The 27,296-nt window shown below is 41.2% G+C and overlaps 1 protein-coding gene and 1 non-coding gene across 5 annotated transcripts in view; both read left to right on the top strand.

Moving 5' to 3' along the window:
* The window catches only part of KIF13A (kinesin family member 13A), a 207,861-nt gene that overhangs the window by 179,722 nt on the left and 843 nt on the right, over positions 1-27,296 (top strand). For 2 of the 4 annotated variants that reach the window (XM_037518908.2, XM_037518909.2), the window contains 12 exons: positions 1,217-1,343; positions 3,321-3,376; positions 5,012-5,136; positions 5,588-5,764; positions 6,450-6,542; positions 7,641-7,793; positions 9,565-9,642; positions 12,396-12,443; positions 14,793-14,898; positions 16,024-16,172; positions 16,681-16,785; positions 24,950-25,744. In XM_037518908.2, coding sequence (XP_037374805.2) covers positions 1,217-1,343; positions 3,321-3,376; positions 5,012-5,136; positions 5,588-5,764; positions 6,450-6,542; positions 7,641-7,793; positions 9,565-9,642; positions 12,396-12,443; positions 14,793-14,898; positions 16,024-16,172; positions 16,681-16,785; positions 24,950-25,744 — 2,012 coding nt within the window. The remainder of the gene's footprint in view (positions 1-1,216; positions 1,344-3,320; positions 3,377-5,011; positions 5,137-5,587; positions 5,765-6,449; positions 6,543-7,640; positions 7,794-9,564; positions 9,643-12,395; positions 12,444-14,792; positions 14,899-16,023; positions 16,173-16,680; positions 16,786-24,949; positions 25,745-27,296) is intronic. The other 2 variants (XM_037518911.2, XM_037518910.2) reach the window with 1 other exon arrangement.
* On the top strand, positions 7,297-7,402 carry LOC119253577 (U6 spliceosomal RNA). Its single transcript, XR_005127116.1, has one exon. It is a non-coding gene; the product is annotated as a U6 spliceosomal RNA (small nuclear RNA).

Raw genomic sequence — 27,296 nt, 5'->3', positions numbered from 1 at the left:
TCAGTATAAACGCCCCCTCAGTAAAACATCTTGGTGTGAGTTGGTGTATGATCAGCCTGTTAGTGAAAATTCATCGTGACTATACCCAGGTAGCTCCAGAGTTGAACTATGGGTAAGAGGATTTCAAAGTCTGTCAACTAAAATCCCTTTCACAATGACATGAAGGAAAATCGATTTAGTTTAGAGAGGAGTGCATGATGTTTTTTTGGTTTTGGTTTTGGTTTTTTAAAGATTTATTTATTCATACAAGCACTGGGCACAATCAGAAGTGTGGGAGGGTGAGAGAATTCACCAGAGTCAGAGCAGGGAACAGAACAGGCAGACTGATGAAATACACTGCTGAGGGGAGCAGCGGGCGGCAGGAGAGGCTTGTGCGCCATATGGGACCCTCGCCGGCGGCCGGGGATCGAACTGGCACTGCAGAGGCTTCAGGCAGCCTCCCAGCCCAGCAAGCACATGATGTTTTTTAAATGGTGTATATTTTATGAAGCAATGTCAACTGAAATCCCTTTAGTGTATATTTTATGAAGCAATGGTATATATTTTATGAAGCAGTGTCACATCCATTATTTCATTCAGCCCTTCCAGCAAGTACGTAAAATAGACCCGACTTTGCAGCATCCCTACTTGATAGATTAGGAAGCTAGAAGCATCTGTCACATACTTTCCCCAAACTACAGTACAAGTGGCATAACCCTTCAGATTCCTGGTCTAGCTCTTCTGCCTTCTGTCTTCCGGTCCAGTCCGTTGGGCTAGCAGCAAGACTCCCTGAGCACAGTAGGTGCTCTGGCTGGAACTTGGAAGCCGGCCATCCTTTTAGGAGCCTAGTGACATTTAAGCCACTTGTGACTATCACCCAGTAAAGATCCATTTATTTTATTTTTTTAAGATTTTATTTATTTATACAAGAACTGGGGTACAGGCCAGAGACATGGGATGGTGAAAGGATTCACCAGAGACAGAGTGGGGAGCAGAACAGACAGAGCCACTGAAATATACTGCTGAAGAGGGCAGCGGGCGAGGCAGGAGAGGTCTGCTGCGCCATGTGGGTATCTCCGTGGCCTGCCGGGAATCGAACCTGTGGTGCAGAGGCTGCAGACAGCTTCACAGCGCTGCACTCAACCCGCTGCGCCACCGGAGAGGCCCTCCATTTATTTTAAACTTAGGAACTGTACTTTCTCCCTTCATGCGCTCATTACCTCCCTCTGACATACAGAGAAATCGGAGGATGACATGGAGCGGGAAGCCCGGCTGGTGGAACAGTGGGTGGGGCTGACTGAAGAAAGGAACGCCGTGCTGGTGCCAGCACCGGGCAGCGGAATCCCCGGGGCACCCGCAGACTGGTGAGTCCACTCTTCCTTCTACACGGGCCTCATAGGATGGTTTGGGTGACTGGCAAGAATCAAACAGGTGACTTTCCAGGCACAGACTGCACAGGGAAGTGCCACCCTCTGTAGTGCTGCCTTGCCTTTTCTCCTGTCTCTTGGAAAGTGCGAGAACATTACTACCTGGCCAGGAGTTCATTACTGCCTCCTCAGCTTCTCTGCATAAGCAACTTGGACATGCTTTCCCGATCTTCAGAAATCTCTGATTTTGTCTCAAAAAATGGCATTCCCAAAGTGTTCTTGAAGAGGGTGGAGACTAGATCTTATTTGCCCCAATACCTGTTTATTTGGGGCACACATAGAGAAGTACTTAATGCACTGCATGGTCTGGGTCCATAACAAGCCACCTGGCAACCCACGTGCTGGAGTCAAAGATCTGGTTTCAGATTCCAGCTGCAACCCGGTGTTCAGTTGCCTCAACTTCTCCGAGGCAAATTTTGTCTTTTTCCTGATCCTTTGTTCAGTTCCCTTATATTCCTCCTATAAGTGACATCATTTGATATTTTTCTTTTTTCTTCTGACTTACTTCACTGAGCATGATCCCTTCCAGCTCCATCCGCGTTGCTGCAAATGGCATGGGGTTATCTTTTTTGATCTTCTTGGTCTGTTCATGGAGCTACCTTTTGGGTACTGTTTAAGGATTTGTCCATAATGGCCTTTCATTAAATGGTAATTGCTGCTACCACTTCTTTTATTTATTTTTTTCTTACCTGTTGTTCTTTTTTTGGACAGTATTTGATTTCACCCTCAGATGTAGTTCCCCCAATTTTCCTACCATCCTACCCATGATCCTCACCATTGTCCCTTATGCTCTTCCCTCCCTTGTTTTGACACTTCTCTCTTCCCCTCCCCTCCTGTATGCCTCAGATCTATGGTTTGCCTGCAAGTTTGGTCTTTTTCCTGATCCTTTTTCGGTGTCCCTATATTTCCCCTATAAGTGACACCATCCGATATTTTTCTTTTTCCTTCTGACTTATTTCGCTGAGCATAATCCCTTCCAGCTCCATCCATATTGCTGCAAATTGCATGAGTTTATCTTTTTTGATTGCTAAGTAATATTCCATGGTGTATATGGACCACATCTTCTTGATCCAGTCATCTATTTTTGGGCATTTGGGTTGTTTCCAAAGCTTAGCTATTGTAAATAGTGCTGCAGTAAACATAGGGGTGCAGGTGCCCTTTTGAATTAATGTTTCTGTGTCCTTTGGGTAAATACCTAGGAGTGGAGTTGCTGGATCCTATGGAAGCTCCATCTTTAGCAGACTGAGGAATCTCCACACAGCTCTCTATAGTGGGTGGACCAGTTTGTACTCGAACACTTTTGGGAGAGGCCTGCACTACCTATTCTCCCTACCTGAGACTTTCATTTGAGGAGTGTTTCCAAACCAGATTACCTTGAATGTTTGTAAAAGTCAGAGTCCTGGGCCCCATTCCCAGTTACTCTGACTCAGAAGAGTTGAGATGAACCCAGGCTTTTCATTTTAATAGACCGGGGCTAGATTCTGATGCAGATAGGCCAATTTTTGATAAAACACTGTTTGGGATTTTTTTCTGCAAGTAGCATACCTCCTTTCAAGATGTCTTTCATTTTCTCTTCCTTGAGGCTTTTCAAATATATGCCTTATTGTTTACTTTTTCCAGGTTCTGATCCTGTTCCCTGTTCCCATGTCCTCAACATCCCCTTCTGTTTTCCTCATCATGATAATTATTTTTAGAAAGACATCAAATAATCTTTACTTCAAGTAATTATGTATGTGGTATATTTAGAAGTCACAGAATTCCTGTGATTAGTTTTAACAAGGATATCAAGAGATGTGAAATGTTTCATAATAGAACCTGCGTTTTCTTCTGCTTTCATGCCTCTGTGGTGGTTGCTTATCTAACAAGATGTAAAATACATATTTTGTTGTGATTAAATTTTGTTATTAAACTTAGGATCCCACCACCTGGAATGGAGACCCACATACCAGTTCTGTTCCTTGATTTGAATGGTAAGCAGATACCTTACATTCTAGTTATCACATTTAATTAGGGTTTGTAATCTGTTCAGGACCACTTTATTTTGATCCTTTAATCACTTTCCTCATCTTTCATATGCCATATCAAGGTGACATTTTAAGTCCAAATATTTAGAGCCATGACATGTAGAATCACTAGCAGGGAGATGTGGATATTTAAATAAGAGAACCCGTGAGAGATTGAGAACTACATGCAAAAATATTAAAACAACTATTGCTCTGAAATGTTAACAGATACAGAAATGACGCGAGAAGGTAATCATCCTCAGAGATTCAGAATCTTTTTGCTTTTCAAAGATCTAGTTAGAAATCTGCATTTCTTATGTGGGTCCTTTGCTCCCCACCGCCAGTAGTTTGGATGCCAGAAAATAATAACACCATGACCCTGCTGAAGGGTTGTCCTTTACCATAACAGTTAGATCTAACCCGGGCAAACCTAGAATGCTGGTTTTCCATGTGTTCTAGCAGTGAAATCCATTTTCCAAATGAAGTCTTCAATGGAACCCCTTGTGTAGATTACAAAAGCAGAGCTGCCAGGTGAGGGGATGGTCAGTATCTGGCAAGCCCTTTGCAGGGCCCTCAGGAACCTCAAAACAGCCTACAAATCTCTTTCTGGAGGGAAAACCACTAATGGACGGCTAGAAGACACAAGGGGGTTGGATTTGGCACTTCATATGTAGAATCTTTTTTTTTAAGATTTTATTTTTTTAATTTTTGTGTAGAAGAACTGGGGTATAGGCCAGAGGTATGGGGGTGGGGGTGAGAGGATTCACCAGAGACAGAGTGGGGAACAGAACAGGTGGATCTACTGAAATACACTGCTGAGAGGAGCAGCAGGCAAGACTTAAGAGGTCTGCTGCGCCATGTGGGTAGCTCCCTGGCCAGGGATCCAACTCAGGCCATGGCAGTGATAGCAGTGATAGCGCTGAGTCTTAACCCCTAGGCCACCATGCATGCCTCATGAAGTAGTGAGTCCCCCATTACTGGAGGTATACAAGCAAAGGCTGATGACTACTTAAAAGATATTTGTAAAAGGTAAATCTCACATTGGCTAGGGTATGAAAGCTGATCTTCAGATTTCACCCTAAATTGCTAATTTAAACTACTCAAATCTCTAATGTAAGTTTTTTAAGTAGGACAAACCTAACACGAGGTTATAGGAGAAATTGGCATCAGAAAGCATCAAACTTTTTTTTACAAATTATTTTATTTTATATAATTCTTACATCATTGTTAATTTTTGCACAATGTATGCATTTTCATGTTGATTATATTCCCCATAAAATTCCCACCCTTCTTAAGAAAGCATCAAACTTTTACGGCATGTTTATGGTGAAAATATTTCCTCCTCCTACGGCTACATGTAGACAATATTCAGTCCATTTTATAGGAGACTCACAAAGGCACCCTTTTGACCCCCATCATTATTTCTGAAAGAATAAACGTGAGTAAGTATCGGCATCTCTGTATCAACTAGAGGCTAAGGAATGAAAGAGAAAGCTGTTACCTGTAAACTTCATCTATTAAAAGGATGTTTTAAATTTTTCAGAGCTTACTTGAAAACTGACTTTTCCCCTTTTTTTGTTTCTGTGCCCTGGACTCGGGTAGCGGATGACCTCAGTGCTAATGAGCAGCTCGTGGGCCCCCATGCGTCAGGTGTGAACTCCATCCTGCCCAAGGAGCATGGCAGCCAGTTTTTCTACCTGCCCATCATAAAGCACAGTGATGAGGAGGTAAGTGACTGATAAGATACTCTTCAAGGGCTTCAGACTAGTACACATGCCTGGGGGCCTGTCTCCTCACTAAATTGCAGTGGTCCGCTTGGGGAAAGATGATGGTGGGGCTTTGAAGGAGCACAGGGGACTGAGGTGATGGTGCACGGGTGCATTGGGGAAGGAAACTCTATGGGGACCACACCTGAGGGAGTCAGGGAAGGCAAATATTGTTTAAAAATGAACAATGATGTAAAAAAAATTTAAAAATGAAATAAAATAAAATATAGATTTGAAAAGATGCATTTGGTGAAAAAAATAAAATAAATAGAACATGTGTTGTCATTCAAACAAGGTGAAGACAATCAGCTGAGTCAGTAGAATTGCATTTCTTTTCTTTCTCTGGTGCGGGATGTGAAATGACTACACCTGATGTACCTGTTGCTCTCTCTGCCCTTCCTCTCATCCCCAGGTCTCAGCCATCGCTTCTTGGGACTCCTCAGTGCATGATTCTGTTCACTTGAATAGAGTTACCCCCCAGAATGAAAGGATTTACCTAATAGTGAAGACCACGGTCCAGCTCAGCCACCCGGCTGCTATGGAGTTAGTATTACGAAAGCGGATTGCAGCCAATATTTACAACAAACAGGTAGTAACAGGGCCCGATTCTGCCATTGCATATATGAACTCCAGGGGTTTCCTTCTGTCACAGAGTAGTGTTTTGTGGTGTTAAGATGGTGGATGTGCAGTGTTCCCATACTGGCAAAGTTGAATCTGATTATCAGTAACACTGGGTCATGAGCATAGCAGAAGTGGATTTCAACCACCCAATTTCATCCACCCTATGCCTTTTTGAGACCCATAATCCAAGGAGGTGATAGAACTATGACCTGTCACTGTTTGGAAAAGGTTAAATATCATTTCCAAGTGGTTAGTGACAAAACCATAACGAAATGCAGGATCCAGGTAAAACCCTGTTCTGTGACTTCCCCAAATTTCATCTCGGCAGCGCTATTGCAAAACTGATTCTCTCCAGTTTGTTTCTGACAATCCGGGATAGATTGACAAAACGCTGACAGGATCAAAGGAACTCAAAAATGAGAGAGAGAAGCAACCACAGAATTCCCTGAATAGGCTACAAAGTCTGCAACTAGTCCCTGAATAACAGCTGGAGATTATTGTCCCTCGGGGTTGGTGATGAGGATTTTTAGTTCACCTTTTGTGTTGCACTGGGCACTGTATATCAGAACCTTTAACAATGCTTGTACAGTTTGTAACACATGAAATAACTTCCATTTCTCACATAGCTTAATTCAGTTTTTCTTTTCTACCAGAGTTTCACCCAGAGCTTGAAAAGGAGAATATCATTGAAAAATATATTTTATTCCTGTGGTGTCACCTATGAAATAGTATCAAATATACCAAAGGTAAAAATAAATATTACTTTTAAAAAATATTAAAATACAAATAATGGACAAGGTATTCATTCTCCAAACTTTTAAATAATTTTCTTGCCACATTTTTTACAATTTTTTTTTTTATTGAGATCATGTTGGTTTACATTGTTGATTGTATTTGGAAGTATAAGATGCCCACTTCCTGTGATATTGCTGCAGACCCCCACAATTTTTTTTATTATTATTTTAAGTATTTTTTACATCATTCTTCATTTTTGTGCAATGTATGCCTTTATCTTAGGTATAGTCCCCATGGAATTGCTACCACCCATTCACCCATGAACCATCACCTTAGTCCCTTGTGCTCTTCCCACCCCTGTTTTGATCCTACTCCTTTCTCCCCCCCCCTGCAGGATGTCTCTGGTTTATATTTGCCTGTTGATTTTGACTTTTACTTAATTATAATTACTTTTCCCCCTGATCCCGTATTTGGATCCCCTACATTCCTCCTATAAGTGAAACCATACGGTATTTTTCTTTTCTTTCTGGCTTATTTTGCTGAGCATGATCTCTTCCAGCACCATCCATGTTGCTGCAAATTGCATGTGTTTATCTTTTTTGATTGCTGAGTAATATTCCATGGTGTATATGTACCACATCTTGATCCAGTCATCTATTTTTGGGTTGTTTCCATAGCTTGCCTAGTGTAAATAGTGCTGCAATAAACATAGGGAGACCCCCCACAATTTTTATGAAAATATTATTCGTGGAAAAATACTGTCATGTGCTTGCTTCGGCAACACAAATACTAAAATTGGAAGATACAGAAAAGATTAGCATGGCCCCTGCACAAGGATGACACGCAAATTTGTGACGCATTCTATATTTTTTTTTAAGGCTTTGTCATGATTTTTGCAGCAATTTAAACTAACTTGGGTCTGTATAGAGAATGCCACTGTAGTTTTTGAGGCCTGTGTGTGGATGCTGATAATTTTGTATTTTCTCTAAGGGTGGGAAAGGAAAACAATTCTAAGTGAGAATATTATTGTTCTTTTGGATAAATTGTATTAAAGAATTTTGTTAGACCTTTAAAAAAAAAGCACTGGCCTTGCCTTCTTGCCACTACAGGCAACAGAGGAGATTGAGGACAGGGAGACACTGGCTCTCATGGCAGCAAGGAGTGAAAACGAAGGCGCGTCAGACGGGGAGACCTACATTGAGAAGTACACGCGTGGCGTGCTGCAGGTGGAGAACATTCTGAGCCTTGAGCGGCTCAGGCAGGTGAGTGAAGGCAGATGTGGCTGAAGGAGTAGCTGCTCAGCCTTTACCCCACATGGAGAAAGATGAGTTTATTTCTAGCCCCCTTCTACTAAATCTCTCAGAGAAGGAGCACGTGGATAGCATCTCCTTGGACAAAATAGTTGCATTGACAAAGTAATGCCAAAAGTTGAAGTGACTCCATTTTATTGAATACCCCCTACTTCCCAGGAAACACTGTGTTTAGATACATTTTTGTTTTTTCATTTAACTTTCAAGGTGAGCCTATGAGCTAAATATTGTCATGTCGCCATTTGTAAATGAGAACATCGAAGCTGATGGAAATTAGCTTATCTGCTGGTGGTTCCAAAGTCAGATGTAAAGTCTTGGCTACACAAGTCCATGTTTAACTGTATGCCACCACTGTCCCCCCAATTTATGGAACTAAGTTAACTTTTACAGCAGCAACAGGACATTCAGAGAGAACTCTTCCCCTAGGCAGTAGAACTCTAAGACAAAAGATGTCATTCCTGAAAAGAAGTAGGTTTAAGCAACAAGAGGGCTAAGACTGGCCTCTGTCAGAAAAATTTTAGATGGAAGTTCCATCTAAATTGCTGCATTGACAAATGTCCAACAGGCATATGGAAAAATGTTCAACATCACTTGTAATCAGGGAAATGCAAATCAAAACTACCATGAGATACCATCTCACACCAGTGAGAATGGCACATATTAAAAAAACTAGCAACAACAAATGTTGACGAGGATATGGAGAAAAAGGAACTTTCCTGCACTGCTGGTGGGAGTGCAAACTGGTCCAACCACTATGGAGAGCTGTGTGGAGATTTCTGGACCTACTAAACATAGAGCTTCCATAGGATCCAGCCATTCCACTCCTAGGTATTTACCCAAAGGACACAAACATTAATTCAAAAGGGCACCTGCACCCCTATGTATATAGCAGCACTATTTACATAGCTAAGCTATGGAAACAACCCAAATGCCCAAAAATAGATGACTGGATCAAGAAGATGTGGTACATATACACCATGGAATATTACTCAGCATTCAAAAAAGATAAACACATGCAATTTGCAGCAACATGGATGGTGCTGGAAGGGATCATGCTGAGTGAAATAATCCAGAAAGAAAAAGAAAAATACCGGATGGTCTCACTCATAGCAGGAATTTAGAAAACCTAAATAAGGGACCAGGAAAAAGACTAACTATAAGAAAGAAAAAATCAAAATCAACAAACAACTATAAACCAAAGACACACTGTGGGGGGTGGGAGGCACGAGAGGGGAGAGGAAGGATTAGGGTCAAAATAAGGGGGGTGCAATTGTATGGGGAATATAGCCAAAATGAAAATGCATACAATGTGCAAAAATGAAAAATGATGTAAGAATTATATAAAATAAAATATTTTAAAAATAATAAATAAATTGCTGCATTGAGTAAAATACAAACAGCATACAATTCATTTGTGGTTTTGCATATGAGAGATATAGCTGGAGCTATTTCTTCTACATTCTTTCTGCCCACCTGTATAAAAAGCCCACATGTAAGTCTTCAACAACAGTTTCCCTGATCCTATTTATGAAGAATGTTTTTGATCAATCAAGTAAATAAAACTCGTGAGTACAGAAGATTCCAGTTTTATAAAAATGGGTATGTGTGTCGGGTGGGGAAGATTGAAGTAATTTTTATTTCTGTATCTTAATTTTCCACTATAAACATACTGTTTTTGTCAATAAAGGAAAACAAATGATAAATGTTGTTGTCACATTTTCAGGCTGTTACAGTCAAAGAAGCACTTTCCACCAAAGCCCGGCACCTGCGGAGGAGTCTCAGCACACCGAACGTTCATAATGTGAGCCCACGCAGCGAGGGGTGTTGCCTGTGTGCTATATCTCAGGGTTTGTGGTGAGCCCATGACGGGGGCGCAAGGCTGGGGTTTAAAGGTGGTCCAAAGCTCCATGCCTGCCCTTTGCCTGGGAAGCCCACTGGGACCCCAGTTCTGTGTAAGATGAGAGAGTCTCCAGTGGAATTGTAGAAACTTCTCTTCAAAAACGTACCTTCTGGAATGAAGTTTCTTGGGGTATAAATTGAATGTAGGTGGTTTAAGGAGGGTAGAGGCAGCTAAAAGTCCTGGCTGCCAGAACCCTTGAGTGCTGCTCTTACATCAGGTTTTTTGCCCCCTCCCTGCTGCCCTGATGGGTTTGCCTATACTCCCCATCAGTGCAATGGGGTGCCAGGGACCCCACGATCCCCAGCTTTCCTTCCATCATTTTTATTTTCTTCCTCGATCTGTTCACTGAGAAAATCCTCTTGGTCTAGAAAATTCCCTTCTAGGTGAGGGGGACACTATCATGGGAAAAAAGACAGGTTCTACCTGGACCACTTCACAGCTGCCTCTTCCCAGAAGCAGCAGAGTAAAGTCAATCCTCCCAAGGGAAAACACAATAATATTTGCCTTCCTACTATGCAGAATTGCCTGGAAATGTGATTGACATTTATAAAACTTCCTTATAATAGATCACAAAGCTAATATCATCTAATTGCAATGTATGGATTATTTTAACCCTGATCCCAACAAAACCCTATAGTCATTATCATAAGATTATTTCTTCTGGCCCCAATACAATTATTAGAAACTAATGAGACCCGTGCAAGTTTAAATTGATAAAGCAGTCTTCTAATTAGATACCAATTAAGAGCTTGTAATGAATGTTTAGATGTATTTAGAACTAAAGAATAATTAAAATGATACTGTAACCCCTATGGGATGCTGTTAAAGTGGTGCTTACAGTGAAACTTAGCCCTAAGTTCCCTATTATTCCAGTTTTCCAGCAGAATACTATACAGTAGAGAAAATGAAATAGTGAGGGGTACTATTAGGAAATGTATAGCTCTTACAATATGAAAGATAAAAAAATAATGAGGGAAACATCTGTCTTGAAAAGGAAAGACATATCTCCTATGAAGTATTATACCAATAAAAGAAAATTAGAACCAGAATCTGATCCAGACTCTAGATCTAGCTGTTAATATTTACAGGGAACAGAGGAAAATGCTAAATGACACCACAGGGTTTCATTTAGCAAATCCAGACTATAGGGAGCTTTACAGAACAACTTAACAGAGAAAAAGTGATTCATCAATTAAAAGAGACTTGAGCAATGTATCATCTCATTGCAATACATGGACTATTTTAACCTTATTTTTTTTTTAACTGTAACATATTATTTATGAGGCATTTGGCTATGAACTGGCATGTGATGTATTTAGGAATTACTTAATGTTCTAAGATGTGATAATGGTATTATGGCTTGGATTTTCAAATATGGAGAAGGAATTCCTTTTAGGAATTCTTGTAGCATTTCCTAGAGAATTATTTGTGGAAAAAGGGCTTTAAGTCAGCAAAAGCGAATCAGAATAAGTTTTTTAAGATTAATTTATTTATGCATACAAGAACTGGGGTATAGGCCAGAGATCCAGGGAGTGAGAGGATTCACCAGAGACAGAGCAGGGTCAGACTGACTGAAATACACTGCTGAGGGGAGCAGCGGGTGAGTCAGGAGAGGTCTGCTGCACCATGTGGGTTGCTCCCTGGCCAGCCAGGGATCGAACTCATGCTGCAGAGGCTGCGGATTGCTTCATAGTGTGGTGTTTAACCCCTTGCGCCACAAAGGAGGCCCCCAGAATAAGATTTTTAAGAAGGAATAGTAATAAGTATTAGAGAAATATTGTAATGAATTCAAATAAAGGAGAAAATAATGATTACAGCAGAGGTGTATGAAATAGAAAATAGACAACAGAAAGAATCAGCAAAACCAAAAAGCTTGTTTTTCAAAAAAGACTAAACGGACTGACTTCTAGTTAAGGATCAATTAGGGAAAACACCTCTATTACTGGAAATTAAAAGGAAGTTATCACTGCATAAAAGAAGAAATGTAGACATCATAAGAGCAAACTATGAATAATGTTATGTCAGTAAACATAAAAGCTTAAAGAAAATAGAAATTTCCTATAAAAAGAAGGAATAGAAAATCCATACACACCTATCGCCAAAAAGAAGGCCTAAGCTTTTGGAGAAATTAACTGTGTTCCACATCTCCTGAAACTGATTTAAAAATTCTCAATATAGTTTATTTGATCTAGAATTAAAGATCTAAAGCTGATCCTAATATCCCTATGGAAAAGCAAAGTTGAAAGTAAGAAAAGTATTACCTTATCAGAGCCCAGAGATTCCACTAGATATTCTCATCGATGCACTGCATATATTTAGAACTAAATTTAGAACTGAAAAGGTACTTTTCAGGATGCAGTGGTACTTAGGCACAGTACCAATATTTTATAATAGAGAAAATTATAAACAATCATTTATAATAAAAAAATTAGAAACAGCCTAGATGTCCATCTAAGCACAAATAAATTGTTAAGCTATTGAAGAAGACCATGGTTAGTAAAATACCACTTACATGAATTATAAAAATAGGCAAAGTAATGCTATATTTTGTTTATCGTATAAAACCTATATGGCAATTGTAAATCCCAAATTTTCAAGTAGTCATTATTCCTGGGGGAGAAAAGTAAGTATATAAAATCGTTCATCTCTTATAGGTCTCCTCCAGTCGACCAGACCTTTCTGGCTTTGATGAAGATGATAAGGTGAGTGCCTGTGGGCCTGGCTAGCTTGTAAGCAGAATCCAAATCTGCAAAGTGAAGGAATCTTGGTGTTTTTTAAATCTCTGGATTTTGTTTTCATCTTATGTGGATTCATTCTCTCCACATGTCCTTGTCCAAGTTCAAATACCTAATGTGAAATTGCTGTGCCCACTGGGTGTTACATTGTCACTCTAGTTATCTGCCACACCAGGATAATACCATAGATGATTGAATAAATATCTGTATATTTATGGGCCTAATGCTAAACAATTCTGGAAAGTATTACATAGCAACATCAAAATTATTTCAAATGGGCAAAATCAGGGATTTAAAAGTAAGGTCATTTTGCAGCAGCATCTTTTCAGCAAATATTTCTTGATATTCTTGACATATCTAATAGCTAAGTTACTGTGCTAGGAGCTCTGGATGACTCAAAGTATAAATACAATTACATCCTCAATAAGTTTAAAATCTCATCCTTAGAAGCAGCCAACTCCTGAAAAAAAAATTGAAGTAAAAGGAAATAAGCCTCTCAAATAGACAAGAGGTATTTTCTTCTTTTAGTATAGCAACCTTACACCTATATGAAACTTTTAAATCTCAGGTCTATACATTATAGCCAGAGCACCTGGTTTGCCTGAGTTGCACCTAGTTTGCCGGCTTATCCTGTTGCCCTGGTAAAATTGTTAAGAAACCACTTCATTCTGAAAAGTGTTTCAACTTGATCTTTACATTATCCAGTCATCATAGATACATACAAAATTCATAAAAGCAGCTGCCTCTGGCTTAGCCTGTGTACAGCTGTCACCTTCATACCTTCACGCTAGGTGCTTCCTCTCTACCATGGCAAAACAGCTGCAGCTCCCCCATCGTAAGGGGGAGGCCCTCCTGCACCGCACTTTGCCTTGGAATTGTACAAATGAATGAACCCACGTGTTGGCTGTTGGTTCTGGTTCCAGAACCCAAAATCATTGTTTTGTGGGCATGCAGATGGTTGTGATTTTGGCAGTGCTGTTTGCATACTAGGAATGGTTAAGGACAAAGCAGGACCGCAAAGGAAATTAAGGAAATCACTCCTAGGTCATCTAGGAACTTAGACCAACATTTTTGTGTGTGTGCATAGAAGAACTGGGGTGTAGGTCGGAGGTGCGAGGGGTGAGAGGATTCACCAGAGACAGAGTGAGAAGCAAAACAGCCAGGTTGACTGAAATACACTGCTGAGGGGAGCAGAGGGCGAGACAGGAGAGGTCTGCTGCACCATGTGGGTAGCTCCTTGGCCGGGGATCGAACTCAGGCTATAGAGGTAATAGCGCCGAGACTTAAAGCCTAGACCACCACCCAACCATTTTTTGTTGTTTTGTTTTACTGTATTTGTTTGTTTATGTTCTTGTATCATTGTTCACTTTTGTACAGTAATTGGTTTCCCCCTCAGGTGTAGCCCCTGTATTACTCCCACCACCAGAGCAACCATGAACCATCATCATATTGCAGTGTGTTCTTCCCTCCTCTGTTTTAACCCTTATCCTCTCCCTCCCTTGCTATATCCCTCAGATCTCTGTTCAGCTTGCAAGTTTTAACTTTTGTCTTTTGGTAAAGAAAATTTATTTGCCTTCTCTATATTCTGCATATCAGTGAAACCATCTGATATTTATCTTTCTCCTTCTGACTTACTTCGCTTCACTTAACATAATCCCTTCCAGCTCCATGTATGTTGCCACAAATGACATGAGTTTATCTTTTTTGATTTCTGAATAGTATTCCATTGTGTATATATACCACAGCTTTTTGATCCATTCAACATAGACCAACTTTTAATGAACTGGAAATCTCTACTCCAGAGGAACTGGGCCTTAACAAACTGGAAAAGTCATGAATAGACTTCCCAAGAATTTCTCAAGACTGCTACTTGATATTAAGTCAGCTAGAAACACTGAAATTAGCATATTACCTTGTTTGAACCAGTTTTCCTTTATTGAGTTCTAAACGGTGAAATGTAACTTGGACTTCAGTGAAGGGAAAATGAGCTTGGACTAAAAAAAAAAAGCAGCTGCCTTTGGGGTGGGAGAAAAATATCTGAGACCTACAAAAGTTCAGTGCAAGTTTCCCTCTGTGGAATGATTTTATTAAATTCGACAACTATAATAAAATATTAACATTCACTCTGTCATACCTCGGGTACCACAGCATTTGTCATATTATTTGACACCTTTCTATATGCTTTAACTATCTCAATAAAAATTTTAAAAAGAAGGGCTTACACTGCCATTAAAAATTAGAGGCAACTCAAACCTTTGCTTCATTTCCCACATGAGAGGGGGCTTCATTTCCTGTCACCACATTTTTACCTTCTAGGGTTGGCCAGAGAACCAGCTGGACATGTCTGACTACAGCTGCAGCTACCAAGACGTGGCCTGTTACGGAACTTTACCCAGGGATTCACCTCGAAGAAGTAAAGAAGGTGAGATTACTTTCCTGTGCTTTTTCTTTATAATTTCTTAGGAAAAGCATGGGGAACAGGGTGGAGGAAGGCTTTTATAGATGGCATTTAATAAGATAGGCATTTCATAAGATGGCATTTAATAAGCTGAAATCCAATTTGCTAGATGATCCAAAATCACCTCCTTGAATAGGACATATCAAGTTCCCTTATTTGATTTCCTTTTGCTTTGTATCCATTATATCCAGATAAAAACAACCAGCTTTTTATGTTATGGTTTAAAATTCTCAAATCATTTTGTCTGAGTTTGAAGTCAGTTTGAAGACACACCAAATCTTACTAGATTATGGGTTGATTTCATTCTTTACCAAAAGAATACTCATCTCTGCTGTGTTTTTATACCATGTTAAATGATTTTTTTTAGGAGGGACTATGTCTCTTATTCCTAAAACCATTTCAAAAATAATACCAAGAAATAAGTGTGATCAGTGACAACATTATTATCTAAATAAATCCCTGAAGGGAACACCATTTTTTTGAATATGTCAGTCAGCTCTGTTACCCCATACCTTGTTTTACTTGATAAGGGCTATTGCACTAGTGAATGGGAAATAAAATGTAGGAGGAAAGAGGTTAAAATGAATAAAACCATATGAAGCAAGGTGGCTTGAGGGAAAAGGTGGCTTGAGGAAAATATGTGTATCATTCATTCATGACTTCTACCTGGTTATGTGCCTTGAAAGATTAAAAAAGCATAACATCATAGATCTTAAAGCTAAGCTGTGGTAGTGAGATGTCTTAAAAAGTGAGATTTTAGATAATAATGTACCAAACACCTATACGGATAATGAAGCCTCTGAGAATTCAGAGAAATGAAAACTCAGCATGAGTTGAAATCGGTCTAATGAAATTGGTCCTGTGCACTCAAGCTGGATCTTGAAAAGGGTGGGGAACTTAGCTTCTGAATTCTTTGATGCCATCAGCCTTTTAATAGCTCTTCAAGACCGTAGCTGTGTCTCTATTCTTGCCTTCCTCTGTGTTAATGCAGAGCCAGTCTCGGCATATGCGTTTCCTTGTTACGCCAAATATCCAGATATCCCGCAGCTGCCTGTGCCTGCAAATCCCTGCATCCTTTGTCTTCCTCAGGTTGCACATCAGAGACTCCTCATGCCTTAACAGTCAGCCCTTTTAAAGCATTCTCTCCTCAGCCGCCAAAGTTTTTCAAACCCCTAATGCCTGTAAAAGAGGAACATAAGAAAATAGCTCTGGAAGCAAGGCCTCTTCTAAGCCAGGAGGTAAGTGCTGCATTGTCTCACTGATAAAGTAGACGGGTATGGTGTTGCCTGTGGAGAAGTGACGATTTGCATTAGCAAGGAGGGCCCTGCATGCAGACGTGTGTGGGTTCTCGCTCCCTGGATCCTGTCCTGGCTACTTCTTTCTCAAGCACAAAGGCTCATGATAGAACGTTTTGTTTGTTATTGCTGTTTGCTTTGTGTGTATGGCTTTTCGAGGTACTTTTTTATCTTTCAAGTGAGAAAGATCTTCCAAAAATGTTTTAAAAAATATTAAAGGATTTTATTTTTTCTGTTTGTTTGATAAAACCAACTAGCCTTTTGCCGTAGAGTCTGTACAGTCTTGTCAGGTTTTGTCAGTACTGTAACTCCGCCTGCAGGATTGTTTGCTGTGCTACTCACGTGTGATAAAAGTGTTTGCATTGCCTTTCTAACTTGCACGTACTTAACATGTATTCCGGCTGTCGACGTCTCCTGTGTGTGATGCACCTGTGTGTCTTAACCTTTGCAGAGCATGCCTCCACCTCAGGCACATAACCCCGGCTGCATTGTGCCCTCAGGAAGCAATGGCAGCTGCATGCCAGTAGAACACAATAGCAAACGTGAGAAGAAGATTGTAAGTTCTGGAACCATTTCTGTCATATTGCCTGGTGGTGGGTTAAAGGCCCTTTCAAAGATCATCCAAATGCTTTAGAAGAAATTAAGTTATATGTGTTGAGTCTTTGCCTTTTTAAAAACAGTATGGCCATCGGTAATGAAATTTGCATGAAGTGTGATTTTTCTAATGTGTTCACTCTTGTATTTTATGGGATTTTTTTTTTTAAATACAACTTGCTCAGAAAAAGGGGGAAAGGCACTTTTAATGTTTCTGGTCTTTATTAAAAGTGTGTAACAAAGAGATCACTTTAACTAATATTGAATCTTTCCAATGTGTGCCTGTGCATATTGCCCAGATTCTGAAGTTAATCTACCTAGAGGAATTGCACTTACTTGGAGTAAGTAATCATACATTAGCTGTGGGTTTGTTTGAAAGCTTTTTTTCGTGTTGCCTGATGCTATTGCCAGAGTTAGTTGTAGTTTGGAGCCACGCTGCACCCATGATCCTCATCTCTGCGTCCCTCTCAGGTGGCCATTTTGCTGGCAAAATATATTCCCACTCCCTTGGTGTAAGTCTTGCTTTTGGGATGGCTTATTTATAATATTACCACAGGTAGGTTGAAACTAGAAAACCTCATACCCCACTGCTCAGTTTTCAAATTATAAATTTGAGAAATAGACCCTCCCTCGTGACCTAGGGGATAAGTCTCAGCGCTATCACTGCTATGGCCTGAGTTTGATCCTGGGCCAGGGAGCTACCCACATGGTGCAGCAGACCTCTCCTGTCTTACCCGCTGCTCCCCTCAGCAGTGTATTTCAGTCAGTCTGCCTGTTCTGTTCCCCACTCTGTCTCTGGTGAATCCTCTCTCCCCCAGCATCTCTGGCCTGCACCCCAGTTCTACACAAACAAATAAAATAAATTTGAGAAATAGTTTATAAAACCCTGCCTAGTAGGCACTTTAGATTATAAATGATGACTCAATATTTTTTTCAAAAAACACCTATATGGGACCTCCCCGGTGGCGCAGCGGTTGAGCGCTGGGCTGCAAAACTGCCCGCAGCCTCTGCAGTGCCAGTTCGATGCCCTGCCACCGGCAAGGGTCCCACAGGGTGCAACAGACCTCTTCTGCCGCCCGCTGCTTCCCTCAGCAGTGTATTTCATCAGTCTGCCTGTTTTGTTCCCCGCTCTGGCTCTGGTGAATTCTCTCACCCTCCCATGCTTCTGACTGTACCCAGTGCTTGTATAAATAAATAAATAAATCTTTTTAAAAAAATAACCTATATGTTCTCAGGCCTAGAAAGAATTTTTTTTTAATGTCTCAGCGTTCACTCTCCTGTGGCTTCCTAGGCAAGTAATGCAGCTTGGAAAAAGAGGGGCTGCCTGCGCCTATGTCTGCATGCAGTCTGCTCTGGGGGCAGAGTGTGGGGGATTTCCTTTCCCCATTACACCATGTCACATCTGTTCCAAAAGCTCATGAGTGTGAAGGCTTTAATAATTCTAGACTATGCTGCTGATACCCACTGTATGAAACTAACTAGAACTTAATCCAAATATGCAGTTGAGAATTCACCTCTTGCCTGGAGTACTATTGATCTTTTCTGTTGTTCCAAAAAATGTTCATTAAACAATATCCATAATCTATAACATAACCCAAAAATACATCTCTATAATATTTAATAAAGAGATGCACAAAATACTCTCTTCCTCACAAAGGGAACATAAATAATGATTCCTTGAGAATAAAATGGAACATTCCTGTTAAAATTGCATCATCTTTTTGGATGAGGTGTGGTAAAGGTAGATACCACAAAATACATACATAGGAAGAGGGAAACCTCTTAGAACTCTCTTTTGAATGAGAACATTTTTCTTTGACTTTCTGTTTAAAAACTCCTGTCTGCATAGGTAATGACAGCCAGTTCCTTGTTCGTTGAAAATTTAAGAAAAGCTTCCCCGTTGATGCTGTAATAAATGTCCAAATCCTGTATGGGGCAGGTCCCTGGCTGTGGCCACATGTGGAAGCTGCACTTTTGAAGCCTCCTTTATTGCTCAAAGCATGACCTGCCAAGGGCTGCTGGTGACAGGCAGAAAAGGACAGTGTGGCCATCTGGAGCAGGACTGACACACGCTGGCCATTGTCCCCCTGAAACCCTCACCTACACCTGTATCTTGGTGTTTTCTGACCCTGAAGACTGGAAGCCACCCAGTGGGTGCTGTTGGTCTTAAGAAATGACCTTCTCTCACCTCTTGTCCACCAAGCAAAGAAAGCACCATTTTGTCCCTCTCCCCACTTTGCCACTGTTCTGCCTGTCCCCCCTCCAAAGCCCCGTCCTAGTTTCTTTTGGGACAGGTGTGCAAAAAGCCTCCCCTTCACTGCTGTGTCTTGAGGAGCTGTGCCGTGAGGGACTTGTCCACCCCTGCTCAGTTAGCAGGGCCTGCAGCATGAGCTGGAAAGCCAAGTGCCTCATTTGTTACCCCTTCAAATTCTCTTGCTCTCTGGCTGATCGGATGTGTCTGTTTATTGGCATCATGGCACTTGCCCTGATGGTGGATGGCACTAAATTTAAACCCATGTTATCGGTCCATTTCGGTGGAACACACTACCAGCAATAACCCTCCTGGTGCAGCCCCGCAGGCAGTTTCACAGTTCAGAGAGTTCACCTTGTTGTTATTTATTTATTTATTTTTTTAATGAAGCCTATCTCAAGACTTCTAACTAGCAGAGGGTAAATTGGAAATAGGTTCTTGACCCAGGAAATCTCAAGGAACATTTAGATTCTGTGGTCAGACACAACATGATGTCCACTAAGTTGGTTTTGATGGTACCAGTTTTTGTGCTGGATCTTACTTGAGAGATCTGCCTCTGCTGTCCTTAGAAATCTGGCTTACTGAGCATTTTCCATCGCTGAAGCTATTGAACTCTTGGGTTTATTTCAGGGGAGCAGCCTTTCTAGGATGTTTGGTAGATTTTAAGGGCATTACTTGCTTGACCTAAGGCTCCAGCTTCTCTGTGAGAAGCTTTAATTCTATTTCTCTTCTGATAAATGGATACAAACCACTTTGTTCCTTTGTCCTTAATCCACTTTCCTTCTTTTTCCGCTCTTGAGAAACCAGAGGGTGAATCAGGAATTCAGCCTGATCTAGGGAGTTTGAAATCATTTCTGAGAAGCAATACCCAGACATTGTTCCTTTTATTTTTTTAATCTATCTAATTACTAGAGTTAGCTGTAATTTTACATAAAATACAGTAAATAGGACCTGCCTGGTGGCATAGGGGTTAAAGTCTTAGTGCTGTCAAGCTATCGCCAGCCATTGCGGCATGAGTTTGATCCCTGGCTAGGCACAGCAGACCTCTCCTGTCTCGCCCACTGCTCCCCTCAGCAGTGTATTTCAGTAGATCTGCCTGTTCTGCTCCCCACTCTTTGGTGAATCCTCTCACCTCCTGCACCTCTGGCCTACACCCCAGTTCTTGTATGCATAAATAAATAAAATAAATCCTTTTTAAAAATACAACAAATATAGCTGATTTGATCCTTACAGCAGTATCTTGTAGTCTGATAAATCTGGGAAGACACACAAATGGACTTCATGTCCTGTTTAATAAGATAAGGACAACAATATGCCTTTGCAGTCTGTCTTCTTAAGTCATGAAGCAAAGAGAGTGACAGACTGAAAGTTATCTCTCTCTCTCTTAAGTCTTATGTGGACAGAGTATGGTTTATTTCTCTCATTTTACAGAAAAGAAACAACAGATTTTTTGAGTGACTTGCCCGAGCTGGCAGAGTTGATGAGGATAAGAGAGCAAAGGCCCTTAGCAGCATTGGGCTGTCCCGGTGACGCCAGGTGCCCCCAGACAGTGCCTTTCAGTAAACCCTGCTGCTTCTGGAAAAGGATGCCCACCCCAGGCCTCCCCAGTGGTGCAGCGATTGAGCGCTGGGTTGCCAAGCTGCCCGCAGCCTCTGCGGCGCCAGTTCGATCCCCGGCTGCTCTCCGGCCACCAGAGGAGGGCCCCACATGGCGCGCAGACCTCTCCTGCCGCCCGCTGCTCCCCTCAGCAGTGTACTTCGGTCCTTCTGCCTGTTCTGCTCCCCGCTCTGGCTCTGGTGAATTCTCTCACCCTCCCACGCTTCTGACTGTACCCAGTGCTTGTATAAATAAATAAATATTTAAAAAAAAAAAAAAAGGATGCCCACCCCTTAGTAACATGGACAGAAGTATTGGAGACCTCGGCTAAAAACAGAGGCCACCTCAGGGGGACCCAATTACTTGGGAGTGGAAATGACTTTAACCAAGTGAAATTCTTTGCAAAGAGACACTGTCATAATGTGGATTTTGACCCCTTTTAAAAAACAAGTTATGGGGCCTCCCTGGTGGCGCAAGGGATTAAGACACAACCTATGAAGCAATCCACAGGCTTCTGCAGCATGGGTTCGATCCCCCGGCTGGCCAGGGAGCCACCCACATGGCGCAGCAGACCTCTCTTGACTCACCCGCTGCTTGCCTCACCAGTGTATTTCAGTCAATCTGCTGTTCTTCTCCCCACTCTGGTGAATCCTCTCACCCCCCGCACCTCTGGCCTGTATCCCAATTCTTGTGTACATAAATAAATAAATCTTTAAAAAAATTAAAAATAAATAAAACTCAAGTTATCATTTCATTCATAAAAAAACAAGTTATAGATAACTATCAACTGCATAAACTAAATCACAAAAATCAGATTATGAAGACTATAGTTATAGAGAAGTTTGAGATCTTGACCATATGCTCCACTTTTTGGTAGGGCTTTATTTTTTTTTTTTCATTTTTTGTCTTTAAGACATAGTAAGGTGACTAGCTTAGCCTCCTTTAAGAAAAATAATACCTGTAAGAGAAAGTTTATCTAAAACAAATTCCCTTAACATACAATTTAAGCCCCTGAAGTCCTCTCTTCTCCTTGAAGGCTAAATAACTTGATAAACTCTCAATCTCCTTTTCATGTTGGGGAATGTTTAATTTCTGTTCAGTTTTCTTTTTTCAGGAATTATTTTTCCCTACTCCTCTAGCCTTTCTCTGTGGGTTCTCACCCCATTGCCAGCCCTACCTGCACCCAAGTGTATTACTGTGCATTGATTTCTTTTTTAAGATTTATTTATTCATGCATACAAGAACTGGGGTACAGCCCAGAGGTGTGGGGGGTGAGAGGATTCACCAGAGACAGAGTGGGGAGCAGAACAGGCAGACTGACTGAAATACACTGCTGACAGGAGCAGCGGGCGAGTCAGGAGAGGTCTGCTGCGCCATGTGGAATTCTCGCTGACTGGCCGGGATGGAACTGGTGCCGCAGAGGCTGTGGATAGCTTCACAGTGCTGCGCTCAACCACCTGCACCACCGGAGTGGGGCCACTGTACATTGATTTCTACCTGAACTTGATCTCTTGGAGTTTTCTTACATACTCACTTCTAAGCATATTCTAAATCCTTTAGGGATAGTTTTTTTAAAAATCTTTGTGAATTTGATGGATATACATCCATTTCTAAATCAAACTCAAGATTGACTATTTCATTCACCAAAGTTGCATTTTAGAATGACCAGTCTTTCTTCAGTCTTCAGGAAGAATAAGCTTACACATAAAAAGGGCCCCAAGTAGGAATTCTCATCATCAAATTTTGTTTTCCTTGAAACTTTTTGTTAATGAAATCAAGTACTCTTGAATTTGAGGGACTTTGTTTCTTTGCTGGCTTAAATTAACAGGAAATATAAGAATACGAAATACTCGATGTTCAATTTTGAGTCTAAACAATTCAAGGAGAATCTAGAAAATAGGGGCGAAGTCTATGGATTCAAACAATTCTGACCAATCTTTGCTTCTTTGCAAGTGTCTTCCAAATTTGGGGAAAGAACAGTCTATACCATTCCCTGTTTTTAACAGTGTTACTTAACTCACAATGCAGCTACAAATACACAGCAAGAGATTAGTGTCACCACAAGCTTTATTTTTCTAATTTCTGGAACTTAATCACTGATACTTGATGTTCACCTTTGTTTAATAGCCAAGGAATTAAGACTGAGGATGCTTTTAAATAATTTATATTGAACTTATTTTTAAAACTAAGAAGCATCAAAGAGATTATATATATATATATATAGAGAGAGAGAGAGAGAGAGAGAGAGAGAGAGAAAGAAAGTCAGCATCTTATGAGATGGGAAAGAAATATTACTCTAAAATTCAGTAGATGAAATCTATTTGTGAACTATCATCTGCCATATCTGTGGAACATTCTCTCTCTCTCTCTCTCTCTCTCTCTCTCTCTCTCTCTCTCTCTCTCTCTCTCTCTCTCGTCCCCTTAAAAAGTAAGGTTGATGCTTTGGTTCCAGGTCTTTATTGTCACCTGTTGCTATGCTGAATGAAATTTCCATCCATCTAAGCAGTGTGTCCAGGATTGTTTTAACAACAGTGAAATAAAGTCTTTACTCCCTGAGGGCGGAGACCATTTGTCATTTTGCTCAGCATTAGAATTCCCAGTTCTTAGGACAATGGCTGGCAAACAGTGCGTGTTAAAAGAATATTTGTTGAGGGCCTCCCCGGTGGCGCAGCGGTTGAGCGCTGGGTTACAAAGCTGCCTGCGGCCTCTGCAGCACCGGTTCGATCCCCGGCTGCTCCCCGGCCACCGGAGGAGGGTCCCATGTGGTGTGCAGACCTCTCCTCCTGCCCGCTGCTCCCCTCAGCAGTGTACTTTGGTCCTTCTGCCTGCTCTGCTCCCTGCTCTGGCTCTGGTGAATTCTCTCACCCTCCCGCGCTTCTGACTGTACCCAGTGCATGTATAAACAAAAAACAAACAAACAAACAAACAAATAAATAAATAAAACATGCCTCTATAAAAAAAAAAAAAAGAATATTTGTTGAATGAAAATCACATGTTAAAAGAGTATTTGCAATGTCATCAGGTGTGAATGAGGTTCATAAGAAATAACCAGACAGTAATATATTTTTATTTGAACACAAAATACCCATGTTTTATGTTGTTTATTTGGAGAGAGATTGGGGAGTTGATGATGTCCACTTTTGCATATTTTTCACTCTTTATAAACAGAATTGTGAAGCTGTTTGACAACGGAGATTTTCATTTAAATCTCACTACCTATATCCTTATGGTTTTACATGTGCAACTTCAGGCTCTCATTACAATAATGTGGTGAGGACAAATAAGTGATTTGTCCCAAGGCAAGGAGTTAGGCAGTGGCAGAAAAGAAGATACCCCCTGAGTCAACCAGTAGTGGAGAAATGTCATTTCTAAACCTCAGAGATTCTAAGATGATCTTCAGTTCACGTAATGATCATTTCCAAGCATTTCTTGATATTCTTAACTTATTTTCCTTATTAGTCAACAAATATATAGGGATTCACATCATGTAATGCAATTCATTCCACTGTCAAGGACTCTTGCTTTCAAGTAGTTGTAAAGTTGAGATGGAAATACGTTCCTACAGCAATCATACATTGGAGTTCAATTCTACTTGACACTGAAATTTTTTTAAAATAAACTCATTATATTAAAAAAATAACTACCTTTCTCATCTTCTCACAAAATACTCTGTCTTTCGTCTCCAAAACCCTGGAAAGCGATCATTTCGGATTGATTGATTGTTACTTCATAGCCTTACAACATTTAGTGTAACACGAGCATGGGTGTTGAAAGTGTGCTGTTTGGGCTTTTGCTCTTGAGAGTAAGATCTTTGCTTTACTGTCCTTTCTCCCAATGAAAAGTCCAGGCACTTTTCACAAATTACCTTAATTATCTGCACTTGCCTTCCCAAGGTGAGGCTTAAGAACAAATGAAGGAGAAGCTCTTTCCTACTCATTTAATTAGAGAAGAGAAAACACAGCAACTGAAAACTAACCATGAGTAACTAATTAAAAGTCTACGCCATTTCACATCCATTCTTTCATTTAAACCAGGGGAAGGAAATGTCTCTGATTAGCCTAGAGTGAGCACAGGAGAAATAAATATTATTAGATGTCGTGGGTTTATATGCATTCACCGATCTCTAAGAAAATGTACCTGTGTCCCCAACACACGACAAACTTAACTCAGATGGAAAATAAAACCACGAAACATGAATGCCTTTCATAGCAAAGTATTAAAATCCGTCTTGGCACTCACTCCAAGGAACTAACGACTGACTTTTGCTTCATTTCTGTAGGACTCTGAGGAAGAAGAAAGTGAGCTGGAGGCTTTTAACAGGAAGCTGATAAGCTCACAGCCTTACGTCCCTGTGGAGTTCGCCGACTTCAGTGTTTACAATGCCAGCTTGGAGAACAGGGAGTGGTTTTCTTCGAAAGTAGATTTGACAAACTCAAGGGTCTTGGAGAAAGAAGTGTCCCGTAGCCCCACCACCAGCAGTATTACCAGTGGCTACTTTTCCCACAGTGCCTCCAATGCCACCTTGTCTGACATGGTGGTCCCTTCCAGTGACAGCTCAGACCAGCTGGCCAACCAGATGAAGGATGCCGACTCCAGCGAGCATTCTGGACCCTCCCCCATGCAGGAGTTCAGACCGTCGTCCTCAAACAAAGAGCTGACAGAACTAGAAAGAGGCCTGGTAAAGGAGAAGATATTTACGGTGCCATTCAAGGAAAACAGTGCCTTAGCCAAAGGGAGCCCACCATCCCAAAGCATCCCTGGAAAAAACTCCCAGATACTCTGTAGGCCTGGCTCGTGTTCAGAACAAGATGCCTGCCCCAATAAGAATGGCCAGCAGGCCAGGGAATTCTGCCCCAGGGAGGTGACCGTAGAGCATACCATGAACATCCTGGAGGACCATTCTTTCACAGAGTTCATGGGTGTGTCAGATGGGAAAGATTTTGACGGTTTGACAGATTCTTCTGCTAGAGAGCATTCGAGTAGGAGGAACCTACCAAATAAAGTGGACAGTCAGAGTGTCTCAGATGGGCCCCAGGACCCAAGCCAGCTACACTCCTCGACAGAGGATGTCCAGGTAATCCGTGCCAGAGGCAGTGCTTTGGGATCTGGGTACCCCTGAGCACACCTAGAGTAGACCGACCCCCAAGACCCTTCACCACAGGGACTTGGCAGGAGTAAACACGCCACACGCCTGTGGGTACATTCCTTGAGCAGTTGCAGTTTGGACTTTGGAAGTTACCTGGCTTGGCTTACTCTAATGTTTGATTTCCATATTGGGGCAACACGGATTTTTGCTAATAGTCTGAAGAAAAACAGTGGATTATATAATAAATAATTTGATTATCCATTTCTAAGCAATATGTAATAAATTAAATAAGATTAACCATTTCTAAGCAATTATCCACCTCTAAGCAATCTGCTCCTGAATGGCTACGATTTCTTCCTGTTCAGAGTCACTGTTTTAGCCCCACAGCCTAAAGGCAGGTGTCTATAGGGGGGTATGGGAGCCCTAGAGTCTAGCAAAACAAAGAACTGGCAGAACTAGAACAGGACTTGATAAAGGATAAGATCATCTTGGTGCTATTCAGTCTTCATTTTGCTGAGGAATTATTCCAGTTTGGTGATATTCCCACCCCTGCTTTCCACACTAGCCCTTCAAATTTGTGTGGTTATTTATATAACAAATTGAAACTGTAAAATCTAAAGAGTGATCTCTTAGAGTAAGAAAACCTCTTTTTCCTAATAGAAGAATAACAATCAAGTTATTGCGGTTCTTGCAAACTAAACTTCCATCTGTTTAAAAGTCTTCAACTTCCTTTACACTCATCTTCAAGCAGAATCTGCTTGGTGGGCTTTTCAATCCTCCCAGGAAGGATTGGTCAAGAAGTCCAGGGGTTCATTCTTCAATCTGGAACAAAACTTTTCAAACCTAGATGTGCAGTAGACTCACAGAGTGGGATTGGGGGAGGGAACCTCTTAAAAATGGAAATTTCCAGAAGTTCTGCCCTCCACACCTAAGAAGACTACTTTGGGAGGGCTCAGGGAAGATAAAGTAAAGTTTTCATAAACCCTTCCAGCTGAAAGGCTGGTGCCTGAGGGCTGAACCTGCAGTTGCACAACCCCCGTAGGGTAGAGAGGAGCAACAACCCCCTCTCTCATTGCCTGCATTGTTTAGAGCAGGACAAAAAAAGAACTGTAGCTATTTTTTTTTTTTTGGAAATTTTCTAGATCTTGCTTTAAAACTAAAATTTCCAAAAATATATGTTGTATTGGGGAAATAAGATTACAGTTATTTTTTTTCTTTTTTTAATTGCTTGAGTCATTTTGTTATATTGGTTTTATTTTTTTAAGGACTTATTTATGCATACAAGAACTGGGGTGCAGGCCAGAGGTGCAGGGGTGGGGGGGTGAGAGGATTCACCAGAGACAGAGTGGGGAGCAGAACAGGCAGATCCACCAAAACACACTGCTGAGGGGCACAACGGGCGAGTCAGGAGAGGTCTGCTGCACCATGTGCATAACTCCCTGGCCAGGGATCGAACTCGTGCTGCAGTGGCTGTGGACAGCTTCATAGTGCTGTGCTTAGCCCCTTGCACCACCAGGGAGGCCCTATATTCGTTTTAATA

This window comes from Talpa occidentalis, unplaced genomic scaffold (genome assembly GCF_014898055.3).
Source record: "Talpa occidentalis isolate TD23 unplaced genomic scaffold, MPIMG_talOcc4v2.1 talOcc4.2, whole genome shotgun sequence".
Classification (NCBI taxonomy): domain Eukaryota; kingdom Metazoa; phylum Chordata; class Mammalia; order Eulipotyphla; family Talpidae; genus Talpa; species Talpa occidentalis.
Note: the sequence above shows the minus strand (reverse complement) of the source record. Positions and strands in the feature narration are given on the sequence as shown.